The sequence below is a fragment of the Erinaceus europaeus genome, chromosome 4 (genome assembly GCF_950295315.1).
Source record: "Erinaceus europaeus chromosome 4, mEriEur2.1, whole genome shotgun sequence".
In the NCBI taxonomy this organism is placed as follows: Eukaryota; Metazoa; Chordata; class Mammalia; order Eulipotyphla; family Erinaceidae; genus Erinaceus; species Erinaceus europaeus.
Genome location: NC_080165.1, coordinates 72,279,885 through 72,302,293, shown reverse-complemented (window position 1 = coordinate 72,302,293; position 22,409 = coordinate 72,279,885). Strand labels below are relative to the sequence as shown.

Sequence of the window (22,409 nt, the reverse complement as noted above, 5' to 3'; positions counted from 1 at the left end):
TCAGTATACAAGTTCCTTAAATTGTTTTGCTTATCACTCTAGCCCCAAAGCCAGGAGCAAAAGAAGTACAGGAAGAATATTAACTGTGTGAAATGAACTACTAGATCCAGATTTTTCTCTCCTTTACTAATAGCACGCTTCTAAATAATTAGTATGTATATTGAGCGCCTCCATGGAGTCATTAAAATACTTTGGTTCAGTTAAACTTTTTGGTATTGCTAATGCAAAATTCCAAAAACAACTTTCACTCATTTGGAAGATCTTTGAAGGCAAGCATAATCAATAATGTAGAGTTCAGGATTCTAAATGTTAAATAAAATCTTTATTTGCTAACTTTCATGTCTTTTTTCCCCTTATACTATAATGAAATACTTACATTGTTAAAGCAAAGTTTCTTACCTAGTGTCAAAGCAATCTGATCTTTAACATTAAATAATAATAGTATAATACAAGTGTGTAGCCCATATTAAAAATGAGTAGGGTCACTAATAAGAGAATCCCTAGATAATTATTCAACACTAACATATTTTAATTAAAAATTCATTTACTAATGAGTGAGTCATTCACTATTGATCTCCAGGGGCAAGATAGAAATAGATATTAATATTACCAAATAGTCCCTATAATAGTAATTTACATCATCAGAGTCTAATTGTTATCGGTATTTTACTTTAAAGCCTGCATTAAAACTACTATTCTTTTAATAACTATTTTGGTCTATTTTCTATATCATAGTGTCCTCACAAATCTCATCTGTATTACTCTCCCCTCCCATTTTGAACATACAGTATAACTCCAAATAGTTTTTATATAGGGGGTTGGGTGGTGGTGCACCTGGCTAAGTGCACACATTACAGTGTGCAAGGACTGAGGTTCAAGCCCCTGGTCCCCACCTTCAGGAGGAAAGCTTTGAGAATGGTGAAGCAGAGCTGCCTCTCTCTATCTACCTATCTCCCCTTCCCTCTCAATTTCTCTCTTGTCTGTATGCAATATATAAATAAATAAAAATATTTATGAATAATAAATAATTTCTATATAAAAATACTTAATTCATTAGCTTAAGAGAACCAAAAGTGAGTAAAATTAGAGATTATGTGTTCCCAATGAATATAGTACAGATTTCTACTTATGATGGCATAATAGAAATTTATAAAGATAAGATGGTTGCAATACATGGAGTAACTAATTCTCTACTTTAACTGCAGGGATACATCTAGAATTAAGGATTCTAGGACTGAGTCTAGCCTCACAAATTTAAGATGTGGAGAGCATAAGTATTGAACTTCCATATTATGAAATCATTAGTACATTAAGTTTGACTAGCTTTAGGTTACCTATTATATATACTTCCCTTAACAAATTATCATATGGTAATTAGAAATTAAAAAGAAATCAATGTTTGGATTTTTCAAATGAGAGCAGGAAAGCCAAAGAAGAGAAGATATAATTAACTGGGAAAATATCCAAGAAAAATTTATCTCAATTAAAAGATAACTCTTTCTCCTTACTCAGTAATGTTCATAAATATAAAGGGAGGAAATAAAATTTCAGCATTATCTGATTCTGTCCAGGGCCAGAATTTTCTTTCATGTTCCTGTCACTATTCAACATTAAAAACAATCATTAGATGAACATTTCTAAGAACTGTAGTGACCAGTCACTTTTTTAAAAAGTTTTTTATCTTTATTTTTTTATTGGATAGAGACAGCCAAAAATCAAGAGAAAGGGGGGTGGTAGAGAGGGAGCGGGACAGAGAGACACCTGCAGCCCTGCTTCACCGCTTGTGAAGCTTTCCTCCTGCAGGTGGGGACTCAAGCACCCCCACTCAGTTTTTATCTTGCCCTTCTGAAAGGAATAGTTAAACATAATTATAAAGGTTTTTTTAAATATTTTTTATTATTTATTTATTTCCCCTTTTGTTGCCCTTGTTTTTCATTGTTGTAGTTATTGTTGTTGTGGTTATTGATGTCGTCATTGTTGGATAAGACAGAGAGAAATGGAGAGAGGAGGGGAAGACAGAGAGGGGGGGAGAGAAAGAGAGACACCTGCAGACCTGCTTCACGACTTGTGAAGCGACTCCCCTGCAGGTGGGGAGCCAGGGCTCCAACCGGGATGCTTACGCCCGTCCTTGCGCTTCGCACCACCTGCGCTTAACCCGCTGCGCTACCGCCCAACTCCCATAAAGTTTTTTTTTTTTAATAAATCTAGGAGGAAACCTAATGAGCTCATGACCCAAGAAGAAGTAGAAAAATCTGGATCCCTTGAGTCCCTCTCTAATTGTCTTTAAACCTAGCTTCTTATTTTCCAACTCCCATTTCTACCTGTATAATACTCTGTATTGAGCGAGAAGGTTGATCTGAGTAATAAGTCTGGCCTTAAAGTGCAGGTTCAAACTGCAATAAAGCTCTTTCCCTTTTTATAAAAACTGATGGAATCATGTTTGGCTTTCTGTGACCCTGGCCACAGAAAGTGTAACTTCGATCACACTTAACTTGTATTTATCAGCTTGAAGATGACAAGATGCTAGGAACACTAGCAATTGGTCACCTTCCTCATACAGCTCATACATGAAGCAAAATCCTCAGCACTCAAAGTTTCAGCATTTAAGTAATTATAAGTCATATGTTTTTCTTAACACCTTGAATACTTTGCTGAGAGATGAGAGAAAACTGCTCTTTTATGCCTGTTCCCTTCATTTACAGTCATTGCATTTTTAATATAAAACCTTAAAGTCAAAAAAAAATTATCTTTTCCTCAAATGTGGCTTAGCTGTGATCTGATTCTCCCTTTCTTTATCCTGTCTCACAGACTTCTGTGCCAGGCATTTAATAAATTTACAGAAAAAGATGGTAATTTTACCAAAATTAATGTATCATAATTAATGTGCTAGATGTTCAGCAAGAAAAACCTGAATAGAACAGGCCAAGGCAAGCATTATATGCCTTTATATCCTGAAAACTATTTAAAGTGTTCTGAATTTTCACTTAAATTTATCTTGAAATGTATATATAAATCAAATATAGCACAGTTCTTTCTATATCTTCTGCTATTCTTCCCTTTTCTGCTCATAAATTGTATCAAATATAAGATGCTTTCTCATATCCTCAGAAGCTATTTTGGTAGCTTGTCAGCTCAGGGCCTCCTTTAAAACTAGGAGTGAGAAACTTGGGTTTGACACTTGGCAGTGAGCACAATAGCAACCTCTTAAAGATTTTGGGAAATAATATAATTATGGGAAACCTCTAATGAGAATATGATAACATATATTTACAGTTTCAAGCTTCTGTATTTGGCACATATCAGGGAAAGCCTAATTCTTAACTTAGATTCTTATCCTTTCATTTTGCCTAGAATAAACTCTCAAGGTCCTGTCCCAATTTTAATGCCTGCTTTTTTTCAGATCATCTATGGGTGCCCAGCTACTCTGAAACAGATCTCCCATCTTTTTTTTTTTTCTTCCAGGGTTATTGCTGGGCTCTGTGCCTGCATCATGAATCCACCGCTCCTGGAGGCCATTTTTTTCCCCTTTCGTTGCCCTTGTTGTTGTAGCCTCGTTGTGGTTATTATTATTACCATTGTTGATGTTGTTCGTTGTTGGATAGGACAGAGAGAAATGGAGAGAGGAGGGAAAGACAGAGAGGGGGAGAGAAAGATAGACAACTGCAGACCTGCTTCACCGCCTGTGAAGCGACTCCCCTGCAGGTGGGGAGCCAGGGCTCCAACAGGGATCCTTACGCTGGTCCTTGCGCTTTGTGCCACGTGCGCTTAACCCACTGCGCCACCGCCCGACCCCCCAGATCTCCCATCTTTATCAAAACCTAGTGCATGACCTGAGCTTTGATAAAGAGATAATGAATGCAAGCTGGTTTACTCAAGGCCTGTGACCTGGAGTATGCTGTCTATTTCTTTCAGAGTAAAAACGGAAATTTTTTTTCGATAACCTAAACACTTTACACAGTTATCTCTTTATTACCATTTGTCTTTACTTCCTAATTTTATTTGCTTATATAATTCACTCCAGTCACCTAATCTCCTTATTCCTCACCCATACTTCAAGGTTTTTGCAGCAAAATTGATCCCTCTTCCGGTGGATTTTCTTGGCTCATTCCCTTAATTACACTCAGTCTATTCAGAAAGACCTCCTCAACTCTCCTGTTTAAAGTAAAGGCACTTGTCAGCTTGCCCCATCACCTTTGCCCTTCATAATTACTCTCTATAACACTTGTCTTTTACTGTCCTATAAAATAAACTTATTTATCAGATGGCAAGACTGTTTAACTCTTGGTTCACTTCAGTATCTCCAGCAGAAAAGTATCTGGCATATAATATACATTAAATGAATTTTTAATAAATGGGCTCATTTTATTTAGCACTTTTAGGGTAATTTATATTTGTCTAATAAAGTCCTATGCATTGTACAAATATACATGCTGACCACCCTATAAAGAAGTAGTTGGCATCCCCATTGTGTAGAAGGGAAAGCCGAGGAAGATGAGATTAAGTTTAAATTTCCAAAAGTCACATAGATAGTAAGAGCAGAACTCTTCCTGGTTTCTTGTGGTCTGGGAGGTGGTGCAGTGGATAAAGCATTGGATTCTCAGCTGTGAGGTCCTGAGTTCGATCCCAGGCAGCACATGTACCATAGTGATATCTGGTTCTTTCTCTCCTATCTTTCTCATGAATAAATAAATTCTCTAAAAAAAAAAAAAAAACTCTTCCTAGCTTCTTGATAAATGAATGAACGGAACATGATGAAGGGGCCAGGAGATAGCTGACCCACTAGGGCATATACTTTATTATGTGTAAAGACTGGGTTTGAACCCCCAGCATCACCTGGGAGTACCAACCATGGCACCAGGGCAAACTTCACCAAGAGTGGGGTGATGCTGTCATGTGTCTCCTCACTTACTTTTTCTCTCTCTCTGTCTTAGTTTGAATTCAGAGATAGATGGATAGATAGATAGATAGATAGATGGATAGATAGAGAAGAGGGAGTGGTAATCTCCATGTTCTATGTTTTGACCTGAACTTTCCACCATCTCACATTAATGGTCTGAGTGAGTGACCATGGTGAAATGAAATATTCACAGACAAATGAAGAGGAAGGGAGCTGCACATGGCAGGCTTCCATTTCTGCATTCCAGTGCCCTTGACTGTTATTACCACTCCTTAGTTTAAAACCAGGGTGTATTTTGTTTGTATCCCAAGACACTCCACCCAGCTTCCAGATGAAAGCCAGCTTCCAAGGCTGGATATTTGTTCGTCCATGTGAAATAAATGTAGCTTCTTACCCTCCATGTGGCTTCAGATGTACTCTTTGGCTCCATCAGAGCTATAATTAATTTTTTTCCATAACACTGGGATAATTCATAACTAGGCTATCCCTTTGCTTCTCTGGAAGGGAAACTTGCAGCTTATTAGATACCCAGGGGCTAGTGTCCTACAAAGGGAACAAAAGGAGTTAGAAGAAAATATGAACTCAGAGCAAGAGAGGAATGGAGATAGGAATGCAGAAATGCATCTCCAGCCCTTAGAGAACTTATATACCCTTGTTTCTAATTCAACTTGTCATTTACTAGTTTGGGGGCTGCTTCTAGTGCTAACAGAGATCAGTTGCTAGCTGTAGGACAGATTGACACGTGTTTGCAAACTAATCTGTGCAAGTAGCTATATCTTGTTGGGACTATTACTTAAGTGTTTGGGAAATTCAAAATGATTGAAAGGGTGTAACTGGAATTTGGGAGGAGGAATATTTCTTACCAATTTTACGTTGAGTCTGTACTTAGGGAAGCTCTGCTAGCAAACTGTTGCCAAATAAAGATCCTGCTGAGTTTTCTTTAATTAATGAGATGGCTTAGTTGTAATGATTCCATTAATTGTTTAAATGCAAATAAGTGCTATTTGGATCTTGAAAAAGAATTCCCTCTTAGATATATTAAACCTTCCCCATTGTCCTCTCATTTCAGTTCTTACTTTGCCTAGTGAACCCTCTAAATAAATGATAGAGCAAATGTTACCAAAATTCTAGTGGAAGTTTTACAAATTCTGGTTAGTGGAATCTGAATGGAGGTGATAAGTTGTATGTGTGCTCTTGAAGAAGATATGATTATCCTAAGTCTATGTTTACTATGCAGTCATCTTACCATAATGAAAATTGTAAGATTGGTGAGTTTTAATAGCATAAACAGTATATTCTCTCTGGTGTGATACTAATCTTGGCTATATAGAGGTAATCTTTTTTTAAAATTTTATTTACACATTGGATAGAGACAGTCAGAAATCAAGAGGGAAGGGGAAGATATATATATATGGAGAGAGAGAGAGTTTCTGCAGCACTGCTTCACCACTCGTAAGGCTTTCTCCCTGCATGTGGGGACCGGGGGCTCAAACCTGGGTTCTTGTGCATTGTAACATGTACACTCAACCAGGTGTGCCACCACCCAGCCCTTGTAGGTAATCTCTAAAAACCTGTTTTCAGGGGGGGGCCTGGATGTGGCACACTGGGTTAAGCTCACATAGTACAAAGTGCAAGGAATCACTCAAGGATCCCGCTTTGAGCCCCTGCTCCCCACATGCAGGGTGGTCCTTCACAAGAGGTGAAACAGGTCAGCAGGTATCTTTCTCTTTCCCTCTCTGTCTTCCCTTACTCTCTGTCCTGTCCAATAAAATGGGAAAAATGAGCACTAGGAGCAGTGGATTCATTGTGCTGGTACAGATCTCTGGTTACAACCCTGGAGGCAAAAAAAAAAAAGCTATTTTCAGTGTCTCTCGCATACTTTTTATTATGATGGGAGGAGGAAGAATCAGTGCTTTAGTGGAATTCTGTTCTCTGACTATCCAGTTATGTACCTAGGATGTAGGGAAGCAACAGAAACATATCCCCCACCATAACACCTGCAGAGACATTCTTGGGGCCAGCAGCATGACAAGGAAAGGACTGGGATGGAAGCAAGTACACAGTAGGTTTCCTTGAGTGAGTCTGACATTTCCTCAGAAACTTCATGCACTAGCCTGAAAGATAAGCAAGAATGATAAAGAAATATGCAAATAAAACTAAGGAGAAAAAATTTCCGGGATTATTCTTTCTTCAAAAGGAGAATCCACATCTGTGAGCTTCTTACTCTTTTTTCCCCGTCCAAACCAACCACACCTACCTGACTCCCTCTGAATAAATTTACTTCCAGCACACCTTGCTCTGGGACTTCTTTTGTCTGGATTCTACAAAAAGTCAACTTGACACTGGTATATCACTCTGCATTTAGTCTGGCAGTCTATGCTGCTTAGGAAATGATTAAAGCAAGTATTTTCTCCAATGCATTGTTTTCCTGGGGGCAGAACTTCACTTCTGGATAGACAGCTGTTTCTCCTCAGTCTTGTTGTTAATGTCCTGTAAATGTGATATACTTAACTGTATTTCTGTGACTTTGAGTACTACTCATATATAAGATGCTGAGTTATAAACCTTCCATTTCATATTGTTAATAGTACTACTGTGATCTCCAAGTCAGGTGTCATATTGCTTACTAGGAATAAGTCTACAACCAATTAAAAGAGCAGAGGAGCAGAGCAGGGTTTCAAGTGACTGTGACAGATCAGTTCCCTCCTATATTCAAGTGGTGGCAATTTATCCTGCAGATGGAGACCATTATCCATCAGAGCTTGTATGGCAGATGTACATAATCAGTGACAAGTGAGCAATAACAAATTAATTAAGATATGCTGATGACATGAGTGGAGTTGTTTGGAAGCCATAATAGTCCAAGTAGTATTAAGGTCAAATGATAAATGATGACTTATGTACAGTTGGAGCCATCCCATCTAAAATAAAGGCTATACAGAGTAAAAAAAAAAAAAAAAAAAAAAACCTGATTTTTCCCAGTAGAGAAACTTCAGAAAAAAAAAAACAAACAGCAATAAACAGGAAACATATCTCAGTGAATAGTATAACAGAAATTAACCATGAAGCAAGAGATGGTCCAAGGAATTCCTTTGATTTATCTGTAGGGATAGTTCATCTTTAAATCAAACCTGTAACAATTTGCCATATATTATGTCTCATGCTTAGGAGTTACAGAAGTTGGTATTCTACAATGTATGCCAAATAGTTTGCTTGTTTTTACCCCGCACCTCCGTTTTTGTCAAGCCAGTATGTATAGAAAACTCATTCATCCTTAATCTGTTGTTTGGTAGCTCAGGTGAACAGGCAGAAAAGTTCGTTAGTTAGGTCAAGGCTATCTTTGTACAGGTTCTCCATCTTTATGCTGTATTCCTTACAAAATCTGTCATGTTTGAGGAATATCTATTTATATCTTTAATTGTTTTCAGTTATCTATCATGACCATTCAAGACCACTCATACTATAAGTCAAGTATACACATGTAAATGTTTATGCAATTGTATGTGTAGTATGTGGCAAGAGAAGTATCTGTTTTACTACCCTTCAAAAGCAAGCAAAAATTATAGCTCTTATTGTCACATAATACATTATCATCAATAAAATGTATTATAGTAATGGGGGAAAGTACAATCTTAGGTAGCAGTAATTACTTTGATACTTTAAGTAGAAACAATTATCATGAGAAGAAGAGAATGAAGCCAAGACTGTTTTAAATCACCATGGTGAATTCAAATGATCTGGCTGGCTAGGTGGGTGTTCCTTTTCTCCCTTATCACTCCATGTGTGTCTGTCCTGAAGATGAAGCTACATGCTCGCCAAAGAAGATGATCACCTATGAATAGACAGGGACCAGTCTACAGTGTTGACTGTATCATTAGCTGCATTCCCCCCCTAAGACCTCTATGCACACTCTCAAGAAAATGAAGCACCATATGATTTCACTCACATGTGGTATATAGAGAACAAACAGAAGATGAAAACTAAGTAAAAGAATAATCAAACAAACCTCAAAAAACATAACTGATTACAGAAGAAAGAATAAGAATTTTTCACCAGTGCACTGTGAAGGCCTAGTCTATAATTTATCAATATGGGAATAGAGATGGTATCTGACTTCAGCTGTACCATACTTCAAATACCCTTTCTTCCTCTAAAAAGACAGTCCTATTTATTCCAACATCTGCCCACTATTTTCACATTATAGCAGTAAGTGAAGCATCTTCCCTGCTGGCCACCTCAACATTTGAAGATCTTGGGGTTCTGCTCCTCCATCCCACCCCACACCCCACCTGCACAGCCTCTGCCTTTCTCATTGTTGAATAAATAAAATGTGAACAGCTTCTGCTCAACTTTCAGGAGTCACAGCGGCTCTACTGTGAAGTTTCATTTCCATCCCAAACCAAAATATTGGAGATTCTACCTAAAATATGTTGAAGTAAACAAAGTAAATTGTACCTCACTCCTCTCTTTTTCTCTACCCCATTTTAAGTATCTTCCTTGCCCAATGGTGAAAATGTAAAACAGTCAAAAAATAAAAGTGGTATTGTCAGATGGGCACTAAATGAAAACAATTTTTTTTTTGGTAAATAAACCATAGAAGTGAAATAGGATAACTACTGCTACTATCCTATAGCTTAGTTTAAGCAAAATAAATGCACACTGATATCAAGACATCTTGTGGTGAGTAACCATTCACTCTCCTCTTGCAATTAGTGTCAATAATGTTGTAATAGGAAGGTTAGGGGAAAAAAATCATAGACCAATTAACTTAATTCCAATGTTCTATTTTTAGTTAGTCATTTTCATGTGTTTTCTTACTGACTTGATAAAGTAGTATGTTAATATGTGTTGTTGTTGTTGAACTGAAGAAAACATCAACAAACATCTTGTAAGAGTCTGCTGCATACAGACGCATTATAATGAGTGATTGGTTTCTTGAGGAACTACTGTTTAGGCAACACTTATTACACATAATTTTGCAAGTTTTCTTGTGTGTGTGTGTCTTATTATCTCTAGATAAATGACATGGATCCTTCAAGAGTGGTAAACACATTGCTCATCTTTATATCCTGTCTGGTGTGGCATTCTGTCTACATTGGTAAAGTAAATTCATGTGAAGCAGAAAACCTATAAATAAAGCCTATGTTTGACAGCACAGTTAGTCATACTTAATAATGTAGACATCCTAAATGCAGTGATGCCAACCAAGTGTGAAGAGATAAAGTGAGAGAGAGAGAGAGATAGAACTCTAATGTTTCTTCCTCTTTTTATAATACTGATCCCATTATGGAGTTCTATCCTCATGACTATTTAAACCTAATTACTTCTCAAAGCCTCCTTTCCAAATATTATCACAGGAGGTGGGATGTAGAGAGGGGTTTTGAAATAAGAATGTTGAGGAAAGCTAGCAGCAGTTCAGAATACTAGCCTAACTCTGGTCTTGTCACAGGTGTCCACACTAACCCACAAGAGGAATCTTTTCACTAGCAGGAAAAGACGAGAGTTACTTTATGGTCAATTTGGCTAGCTTGTACCAACTTCTTAAGGCAAGGGATGTCTCTTGATTATAATGTAGTATTTTGTTTTAAGGGATTTTATTTAAATTTATAAGTAGTAAAATCATTTTTGTGCAGAGACAAAGATAAATTGAGAGGTAAAAGGGAGATAGAGAAGGGAGAAAGAAAGATGTAGCATTTCTTCACTACTGGCTAATTCCCTCCCCCCACAGGTGGGGTTCTTGCACATGTGTGTGCTCTACCCAGTGTACCCCCATCTGAGGCCCTCCTCCAAAACACATACTTTCTACTAAGCAACTTAATAAGGTTTTTTTTTTTTGCCTCCAGGGTTATTGTTGGGGCTCAGTGCTGGCACTGTGAATCCACTGCTCCTGGAAGCCATTTTTACAATATATTTATTTATTTATTTATTCCCTTTTGTTGCCCTTGTTGTGTTATTGTTGTAGTTATTGATGTCATCGTTGTTGGATAGGACAGAGAGAAATGGAGAGAGGAGGGAAAGACAGAGAGGAGGAGAGAAAGATAGACACCTGCAGACTTGCTTTACTGCTTGTGAAGCGACTCCCCTGTCAGGGGCTCGAACCAGGATCCTTACTCCAGCCCTTGTGCTTTGTGCCACATGTGCTTAACCCTCTCTGTGCTAACCCCCGACTCCTGGTGTTTTTTTTTAATTGCATAGGACAGAGAGAAATTAGAAAAGAAGGTGATAGAAAGACACCTGCAGACTTGCTTGTGAAGCTTCCCATCTGCAGGTAGAGAGCAAGGGGCTCAAACCTGGATTTTTGAGTGGGTTCTTATGCTTAGTACTATGTGCAATTAACTAGGTGAGCCAATGCCTGGCCCCTAGTATAAAGTAATTTGTATAAGTAGTATGTTCTTTCCACAGCCCATCTGTGATACTCTTACTGCCACCCCTAAGCAAGTATTTATTTACCTTCAACTCTAGTTCATCTATGTCCCACTGGTTAAACTAAAATGTATGCCCACAAATTTTGCCACAGTATTATTAATGAATATACCTTTCTGAAAAGTAAGGACACCTGGGAACACTGGATAGATTAATGGTAGCATGTGATTTATGAGTTCTAAGTTGTAAACTCATATTGAGGGTCTTTTTCTGCCCTTCCAATGAAACAATGTTCAGAAGGATTTACTCTTGTACTAATTTTCACATTCTAAGTGTGTATCCATCTCATAACTATGTATTAAGCTTGTAGAATGTTCTAAATCACATACATTTGTAATTGCAAGTCTTTCGGCTGATTTATGACTTTTTTGCAATTTATAACTCAATTTACATCACAAATCCTTTCCCTGTGGGAATTTTGTAAAGAAACATGCTGGCCTGCTACTCTTATGTTACTTTAAGTATACAAACATTTAAAAAGGGAGGAAAATAGCTGAAAATTGATTATGTTGATTTTCTGAATAAAGGTAATTCTTTTAGTTTTATATGTCTAATTAGCTATGGCTCTTCAAGAACTGGTACAAATGTCATGGGGTTTATAATGCTGGTGTTTTGTCTTCACAAAAAAATGCTGTCTAATGACATAAAAACCAGAAGAAAGTATCGGTCACAGTAGACAGTTTGTAGATTAAACAAAGGACACTGTGTTTTAATGAACAGTGCAGTTAATTTATGAGGAAACAACTAAAACATAAAGTAGTGGGTTTTCTGATTTTGCTTAAAAAATAAAAAAGCAATCAATCTTTACTTAAAACCACTAGTTCAAAAGCAAAATAATTACAAGAACAAATTTTGCATCTTGGATTATATAGCCAAGTCAAATGTATCACTACTTACTGACTTACGAGGATTCAGCTATGTTAGTATTAATAACAGGTATTCCAGATAGAAGATAGGACTAGTTCTAGCACTTCTAGACTTTCAAAAAGAAATGCAACCATTGTTAGCAACACTAGCTTTATATTACAGCTTTCTTTCAAATAGGTCAAGTATTCTATTGCTCACTGATCTCTTTAGTAACTATTTGAGTAAATAATGGGCATTTTATTTCATTTCCTAAAGGTTTAATTTTTTTGCTTTATTTATTTATTGGATAGAGACAGTCAGAAATTGAGAGGGAAAGGGGTGATAGGAAGAGGGACAGAGAGAGAGAGACACCTGCAACCTTGCTTCACTCGCAAAGCTTTCCCCTTGCAAGTGGGGACTGGGGGCTCGAACCTAGGTCTTTGAGTCCTGTAACATGTACGCTCAACCAGGTTTGCCACCACCCGGCCCCTGGGCATTTTATTTCATTTAAAAATAAACAGAAAATTAACTGACATCCTGAGATGCAGCAGTAAAGACACCAGGAACTCTCTCATTGCTGGATCAACAAGTGTCAAAAAATCCCTAATCTAAATTATTTCATTGGTGCATAGCAGATATTTTATATTTTTAACTTATTTCAAAATAAAATAAGGATAAACCATAAAAAAGAATTACTTAATGAGCACCATTAAATAAAACTATAGGGATTTGAACCCAACACCTGGACTGGAAGACTCCTTTTATATCTCTACTCTGTTGATTACATGATAGAAAATTTACTTTTTAAAAATAACAAAATATTTTGAGATTCTTGTTAAAATAGTTTAGTTGTAAGAAACAGTTGCAATATCCTTTGTCATTTTTTTTTTCCCTCCAGGGTTATTGCTGGGCTCGGTGCCTGCACCATGAATCCACCGCTCCTGGAGGCCATTTTTTCCCCTTTTTGTTGCCCTAGTTGTTGCAGCCTCGTTGTGGTTATTATTGCCATTGTTGACGTTGCTTTGTTGTTGGATAGGACAGAGAGAAATGGAGAGAGGAGGGGAAGACAGAGAGAGAGGGGAGAGAAAGATAGACACCTGCAGACCTGCTTCACCGCCCGTGAAGCGACTTCCCTGCAGGTGGGGAGCCGGGGGCTCCAACCGGGATCCTTACCCCGGTCCCTGCGCTTTGCGCCACGTGCGCTTAACCCACTGCGCCACCGCCCGACTCCCATCCTTTGTCATTTTACCCAGTTTCCCTAAATGATAACATTTTAATTAGGTGTGACTTATATTTTCCTTGGCTTGCATGTATATGTTTATCTATGTATGTTTAGTTCTGTATAATTGCATTACATGTTGAGTTTAATTTATCTATCACAATAGTCAAACAACCAGATATTTGTATTACTACAAAGATCTTTCAAATTGGCCTTTAATAACCACACCAATCTTCTTCCTACCTGTATATCCTCTCACAGTCCCAGGCTTATCTTTTCTGCGTTTCTAAAACTATATCTTACATATTTTTATATTACAGCTTGATCTTAAGAAACATGGTTTAGGCATGACTTGTTTCAGCAAGACCAAAGAGGGAGAAGGTTGAGTAGGCATTGGCAACACAGTGCAAAATGGTGGTGAAGGACTTAAATTAATACTGGTAGTGGTAGTGGTATGCAGATACCTATCACAGATGAGAACTTGTACCTACATGACAACTGTCTTGTAAATCACTATTTGTCTAATATAACAATTAAAATTTATATAAATGTGACAGCTTGATTTATAACCTTTCATAATTGTGTTTTGTTTTGTTACTCAAGATAATCCCCTAAAGATCCATCTAAGATGTGTATAGCAGTGGTTTGTCTCTTTTCACTGTTGAGTGCTATTCCATAGTATAGATGCACCCTGGCTTATTTAATGTGCACAGGATGAGAACATCTGGGCTGTTTTCAATTTTGTTTCTTTATGAACATGTGCTATAAACTTTCATATGTGGGTTTTAGAATAAACATAAATTGTCATTTCTCTGGCATGAATACCCAAGAAAGACACCAATTGTTAAGTAATATAGAACTGTATTCTTAGTTTCATAAGAAAATACCAAATTGCTCTTCCCATCATTTAGAAGTCTGTGAAAACTAGCTGAAAAATGAGACTTCTAAATCAACAAATCCTGCTGGAAGCCTCTGTTCAAATTTATTTTTCCTGGTTTTAAGAGAGAGGGTCATCAGAACAAGATGTATGTACCTCATAGTTCTTAAAATTAATGTTTTTTTTCTTATTCTTCAACTTCAGTACCATATTACTGAAGGAATGTTAATTTCCAGAATTGTTGTTATCACAAGGATGCATTTCTAAATCTTCCAGAAAGAGGGTTCAGTATATCTCAGCTTCCACTAAATTATCATTCTGCTCTGGGGTTTGGTGCCTGCACTACAAATCCACTGCTCTTGGCAGCCATCTTTTTTTCACTATTGTTGTTGCTGCTGTTGCTGTTGTTGGATAGGACAGAGAGAAATTGATAGAGGAGAAGGAAGAGATGGGGATAGAAAGACACCTGCAGACCTGCTTCAACACTTGTGAAGTGATCCTCCCGCCGCTGGGGTGCTAGGGGCTGGAACCAGGATACTTGCTTCAGTCATTGCACTTCTCACCATGTGTGCTTAACCCAGTGTGTTACCACCTGGACCCTTGGAGCTTTTATTGAAATGGTTTGTCACAGTCTAAAACCTACCCTGATAGAGAATTTATAGTAATGGTTTAGTATGGATAAGAGCATTCTCTATCATTTACCCCCAAGACAGAAATTGTGAGCATGTAATAAAAATCAATTACAATTTGGAAAGGTAACAGTAAGGAGGAGGAAGGGAAAATAAGGTGATTGCCAGTTATGATAGAGTGGTTGTGCAGGCACTGAGTCCCGGTGATAACCCAGATAAGAAAGAAAGAGAGAGAGAGAGAGAAAGAAAGAATACAAGACAGATGTTATGCACACTGCCCCATTGCAGTGTAGGAAAAAAAAATTCATTACAGCCTATCAGAGTGTGTGTGTGTGTGTGTGTGTGTGTGTGTGTCTTTTGTTCCTGTGAAAAAGAAAAATCATTATATGGTAGTGCTTGATTGTTCACAGTTGCAATCTCCTTTAATATCCCTTATAGTATGACCTCTCACAGAGGTTGCCAAATGTCCCTGAGCAAGTAGAAGTGAGAAGCAAGGGTGAAAAATCGGGTCTGTCATTGAGTTTAAATGGGCCACAGGCACAATTACTTGGGCAGTAAAACGATCTGCTAGTTTAAAAACAGGCTGTTTAGCACGTTAGCTAACTTAATGGAATAGACTTGTTTACCTAGATAAGCCCTCTGAACCAAATGAAAACAAAACCTCATAGCACTAATGAAATACATTAATATAGTATTTGGCTGTTTGTGCATGAAGTTTTCTTTAGAAATTTATCCCACATTACTTGGAAGTCACTACAAGTAGGCAACAGTAATATTGGAGATTTCCCATCATGTGAAATATTGTGAATTACTTATTGAAAAAATATCAAAAGGGTAAAATCATTTATCTCTAGGCTTTTCAAAAGTGCAACACTTCATCATATGTTCTAAATAAAGAAACAGAAACTTGCAACAAAAATGCAGTTTTCTAAATTTGATAATAATGTTTTATCCTGGAATGTGGGGTGGGAGAACAGGCAGTGGATTAGTACCTTTGCTTCCTACATGTTTCTGTGTTATTTGAATGCTGTCTAAAGATCATGTATTGCTTTTATAATTAAACAATTTTAATAAAATTAATAAATACACTTTTATGTTTAAAGAAAAATCATTGTCAATAAACTCAGTGCCTGCCCCTGTAGGGACAACAAGATTTTAATGACAAGCTTATTTCTGGGATGATTTCTTCTTACTAATTCCATTTGTTTTCTCATTCTATGACCCACAGCTCAATGAATCACTTTACTTGGTGTTCCCCCAAGCTTCACTAATAACTCTTCCTAAATGACCTCAAAGTCATTTTGCTTCAGCAGGTGTTATTTTCTAGGCATCTCTCTCCAAAGGGCAGCAAAATAATTGAGCAAGCTTCAAATCCAGGGGATTCAGGATCTTATTTCTGACAAAAGATATCTATGCTACACACATAATAATGTGCCTTTCAAATCTGGTGTTCCATAAGGACATTTTGATACTGTAAACAAAGTAATTTAGTATACTTTGAATCTTTACTTCTTTTTCTCTGAAATCAACTCATCAAGGCTTAGGAATTATGTCACTGTTTATAGCAAAATTAAGCTTTTTTTTTTAAACTATGAAGCCATATTTTCAGAGTCTTCTCTTTCATTCTGGCTACTTTGCATGATATCAGAAAGCTAAAGTGAGCTGCAATATATATTCCATATGAAACAGATGTATAATTCAGCCTCTACAGTATTAAAACTGACTCCTGAATTTGTAGTGTATTAGAAACTTGAATAAGAATAGCAGTTCATGAGAGTAAATGTAGACTGTGTGGTTTTTAAGATGTTCTTAACTTTAGACATTAACAGATAGATTTTTATTTAGATCTATTGCCTAGGTGTTCATAAATGTACATAGTACTTTTTGCAGTGGTTTACTTACTCCCGAATGCCTCTCTCTAATACAGCTTTTTTTTTTATTGCAGGAGTTTGTGATGATTGTTGTCTTTGGTTTGGAGTTCATCATTCGAATCTGGTCTGCTGGGTGCTGTTGTCGGTATAGAGGATGGCAAGGAAGATTGCGCTTTGCCCGGAAGCCCTTTTGTGTTATAGGTGAATATCAAAATCTTAGATACCTGAGTTCATGGTGCAAAGTCTTTTTTCTGCTGTGCAGTCAATTTTAAATATTTAATTAATTTTGTAAAATAACATTCAAGGAATATTTGCCACAAGTAAGTCACAATTTTTTCAAATGAAATAGCTGAACCAAATAGAGCTAAAGTAAGTTGTTATATGTCTTACTGAGAGGGAACCAATGAGATAGCATAGCGGTTATGTAAAAGACTTTCAGGGCCAGGCAGTGGCTTACCTGGTTGAGTACTGATAATCTTACCACTCACCGTCTTCATGAGCAGTAAAGCAGGTGTGCAGGTATCTCTATTTCTCTCTCTCTCTCTCTCTCTAACCTTCTCACTTTCAATTTTTCTCTGTCCTATAAAATAAAATAGAAAAAAAATGGCCACCAGCAGTAGCGGATTTGTAATGTTGATACTGAGCCCCAGAGGTAACCCTGGTGGCAATTACAAAAAGAAAAAGAATTTTATGCCTGGGGTTCCAAAATCCCATATTCAATCCCCAGCAACATGATAAACCAGAAGAGGTAAAAAATAAAGTAAAATAAAAAATAAAATTTAATGAAATAAAATCATAGTGAGAGTAAGTGAATAAGCTGGGATTTCAGACAGGTGGCCTGACTTTATAGTACTAACTTGTATAGATGAGATTATACTGAAATAAATGATGCTCAGTACTTTACTAGGGAAATTAGGGAACCATAAAATGTTCTATCTACAGAATCTTTGTTTTGCCCTACGATATGAGTAGTGTCCCCTTTATGCTATTAATCAGTTAGACTGCATAGCATTATTCCTGATAATCTATGCCAATTATCATGTTTCAAGAATGATTACAAATATGGCTTATTTTTCTGCATTGGTAGTCTTAGATTTAATAAAGTGATTTGCACTCTAAAGTATGAATTTCCCCATATAAGAGTCTTCAAATAAATATCCCATTTTGAATTTTCCCAACTGCAGTGGCTTAATAAGTACTTGTATTTCTTTCATGTGGGAGTCGGTTTGAAATTATACTTCTTTTTTAAATTAATTTAAGAGATATTGGTTTACAGCACAGCATAAATTTCAAGTGAAATTTTAACCCAAAATGAATATGACAACAGTATTCTGGAGAATTTAAGATAAACACATCCACCAGGAATGTAAAACTGAAAACATATCATATAATTGGAAACTTTAAGCATCATGGATCAGGGGATATTCCCGAGATTATACAGCAGTGCATTGATGTCTCTACTTGTTCTCTGTTTCTTCCTTTCTCCTCCTCCTCCTCCTCCTCCTTCTTCTTCTTCTTCTTCTCTCTCTCTCTCTCTCTGTATATATATATATGTATATATATATATATATATATATAAATTCAAGCCAGAATCCTTTGTTCATTTTTCAATGCTAATTTAAAAGAAACTGAAAACTACAGTAAATAATGTCTCAGCTGAAATGATTTTTTAGAGGCCAGTTGGTTGTACACCTGGTAAAGTGCACATATTATCATATACAAAGACCCAGGGTCAAGCCCCCAGTCTCTACCTGCAGGGGGAAATCTCCATGAGTTGTGGAGTAGTGCTGTAGGTGTCTCTCCTCTGTTTTTCTGCCTCATCCTTTATGAAAAACTAAATTAGAATTTGAAACAAAATTATTTAGGAAAATTTGAATACTTACATCATGGCTTTTCATCCCTATTTTTTTCTAACAATAAGAATGGAGAATATATTCAATTCATTGAACTGAATCCAATGCTTTACATAATCTGCTGGATGTATTCTAGTTTTGTCAGCTAACAATGCACCTTACAGCACTTTTTTTTTGTCTTTCCAGCACAAGATTCAGTCTCAGATCACCTACTGAATTTTGTTACTATGTTTCTTTAGCCATCTTTAATCCAAAGCTCTTTATCAGCCTCTCATTGCCTCTTACAATGACATTTTAAAGAATATACTCTATTTTAGTAGACTATTTTTCTCTTTGGAAAAAAATGCAAACTCTATACAAATCTGTTATAATTGTGTTTGTACTATTTATTAATGACATCTGATTTTACTGCTATTGTTTTCCTCCTTACTTCTGTGACAGTCATTGAAATCTAAATGTTGAAGTTCTTGATGAGACTAATTTATATCAACTTACTTGTAATCTTAAAAAAAAAAAGTTTTGCTTGGAACTGGTGGTGATTTACCTGGTAAAGCACATACCTTGCAATGCCAAGAACCCAGGTTCAAGCCTCAGGCCCTCATTTGCCAAGTGGAAGATTTATGAGTGGTGGAATAGTGCCATAATGCTTCCCTTTCTTTCTCTCCCTTTCTTTTATTTCTCCCTCTTTGTACTCACTCTCTTTCTAAAGGAGGGAAAAATGGCCACTGATGGAGTAGTGAAGGCACCAAGCCCCAGCAATTATCCTGGTGGCAAAACAGAACAAACAACAAAAAACCCTAAAACTAAATTTTATAAAAAGTTGTCAAATGCCCCTATCTATAGATGATATGATTGTATTTATTACAAAACCTTAAAGAGTCCAGTAGAAAACTCCTGGATATTATTGAACAATATAGTAAAGTGACAGGCTACAAAATATACAAAAATCAATGACATTCCTCCATGCAAACACTAAGTATACAAAACATACAAAAAATACACAGAAGTCAGTGGCATTCCTTTATGCAAACACTAAATGAGAAGAAAAAATATATATAGAAATCAGTCCCTTGACTATTGCCCCCAAAACAAACAGATACTTGGACATAAAGTTAATTAAGGAAATGAAGGACTTATACACTGAAAATTATGAATCACTCTTCAAGGAAATAGAGATACAAAGAAATGGAAAGACATCCCCTGCTCATGGACTGAAAGAACTAACATCCTCAAAATGACCATTCTACTCAGAACTATATACACATTTAATGTAATCCATATCAAGGCAGCAACAAACTTCTTTAAAGGAATAGAGCAAAAGTTACAACAATTTATCTGGGACCCATTGCCAAAGTAATCTTTGAGAAAAACATAATAAGACCAGAAGCATTACACAATTTGACCTCAAGGCATACTACCGAGATACTATAGTCAAAACTGCCTAAAACTGTAAACAAAATATACACACAGACCACTGGAATAAAATTGAAGATCCAGAAATAGCTACTCACATCTATGCCCAGCTAATTTTTTACAAGGATGCTCAAACCATTAAATGGCAAAAGGAGAATCTCTTCACCAAAGTCTATTGGGAAAATTGAATTGAAACATACAAGAGTATGAAGTTGGACCATCATATCACCATACAGAAAAGTCAACTCCAAGTAGATCAAGGACATAGAGATTAGGCCAGAAACTATCAAATATATAGAAGAAAATATTGGCTTCATGGTCTATGCTTCAAAAAAGCCATCAAGGATTTAAATCCAATAGCAGAGAAAACAAAAGCAAAAATAATCCAATGGCACAACATAAAATTAAAGAGCATCTACACAGCAAAAGGTATCACAACCCAAGTAGAAAGATACGCTACAGCATGGGGGAAAGATCTTTACACAACACACCTCAGACAAAGTGCTAATAATCAAAATATATGAAGAGCTCAGTAAGCCTAGCATAAAAAAACACAAGCAACCCCATTAGAAAATGGAGCCAGGATATGGACAGAAACTTTACTGAATAAGAGATCTATAGGGTCAACAGAATATGAGAAGGTTCTCAAAGTCACTCATCATCAGAAAAATGGAAATAAAGAATAAAGACAGCAGTGAGATACCACTTTACACCTATGAGAAAGTCATGCATCAAGCAGGACAGAAACAACAAATGTTGGAGAGGACACACTGCTAGTGGGAATGTAAAATGGTCCAACCATTGTGGAAAGCAGTCTGGAGATTTATCATAATCCTAGAAAAGGATCTACCCTATGGCACAGCAAATCCTCTCCTGAGGATTTACCCAAAGGAAGCAAAAACACCTCTCAGAAAAGATCTATGTGTACCTATCTTCCTAACAGCACAAATTATAATTGCGTAACCCAAAGGAACCCAGATGTCCAAGGTCAGATGAGTGGTGAAAAAAATATATATGGTATATATGCACATGATGGAATATTACCATTTTACTGACTATGAGCAAAAGAAATTATGTTGCATGAATATAATTAGCATACGGCTGACATCAGCTGATGTCAAGAGCATAGGCAGGTTGTACGTAAACTCACAAGGGATTGTGAATATGGGTGATTACTTAAGCAAGCCACTGGTGGAAGTTCAGCCCTTTTGGCTAAATGCTGATAAACTAATTAAAGACTAATGGGTTCTGCCACATGTCTAGCTACTATGTTCTTGCCTGAATATTTTGTTCCATCTCAGTCATTATGTACCTAATAAATCTGCCGTGTTTTGATAAACCTCAAGAGAAAGCCAACAGAAGGATTTTTAATTATTTTTATAATAACTCAGCTATTAAATGATGAAATCCTGTCCTTTTCATCATCTTGGATGGAACTTGAAGATATGTGAAGCGAGTCTAGGCAGTGGCACACTTAGTTAAGCACACACATTACAGTGCACAAGGACTTGAGTTCAAGCCCCTTGTCCCCATCTTCAGGGGGAAATCTTCACAAATGATGAAGCAGGGTTGTAGGTGTCTGTCTATCTATTTCCCTCTCCATCTTCACCTCCTCTCTCAATTTCTCTCTGTCTTGATCCAATAAATATGAATTTTTTTTAATATTCAAAAAAAGAAAAGATATCGTGTTGAGATAAGCCAAAAGAACAAATATGGAATGATCTCGCTTATAAACAGGACTTACTATATGGGTACAGGGAGGGAGAACACAAAGTGAAACATAGATTGGACAAGGTGAATTGCATCAAAGCAATATACTTTGCAAAAGGGGGTAAGAGAGAAGCGGAAGAGAATTTAGGGGCCCCTAGTGCATAATGAAACTACACCCATGTGTGAAGGAATATGTTGAAAACCATTAAGCCCCTCATCAAGAGAGAGGGGACTGTTGGGTACAGCACCATATACATTTTTAAAATCTTTGTTTTGGCTTTCTCTGCTACTGTGTCATAGATCTTGTGAACATGTGTTCTTTTTGATGAATATAATCTTACTTTACAAAGGAAAAAGTTGTTAAATACAAGGTAATTTAAGCTATCTTCTTCAGCTCCAAAAGTTTTTCATTTTATTTTGGAAGTCAGGCATTGTTTATAATATTAGTTGAAGTCAACTAATTGTTCATTTATCCATGTCCCTGTGGTAAGGGCTGGGTAAATTCGTAAAGAAACTGGACAAAGTATGCAGCTATCAAGAACAATGAACCCACCTTCTCTGACCCATCTTGGACAGAGCTAGAAGGAATTATGTTAAGTGAGCTAAGTCAGAAAGATAAAGATGAGTATGGGATGATCCCACTCATCAACAGAAGTTGAGTAAGAAGATCT

General features: G+C 36.7%; 1 protein-coding gene across 2 annotated transcripts in view; it reads left to right on the top strand.

Moving 5' to 3' along the window:
• Nucleotides 1-22,409, top strand: part of KCNQ5 (potassium voltage-gated channel subfamily Q member 5) — a 615,123-nt gene that overhangs the window by 417,270 nt on the left and 175,444 nt on the right. For both annotated transcript variants that reach the window (XM_016191137.2, XM_007529720.3), the window contains exon 3: nt 16,837-16,963. In XM_016191137.2, coding sequence (XP_016046623.2) covers nt 16,837-16,963 — 127 coding nt within the window. The remainder of the gene's footprint in view (nt 1-16,836; nt 16,964-22,409) is intronic.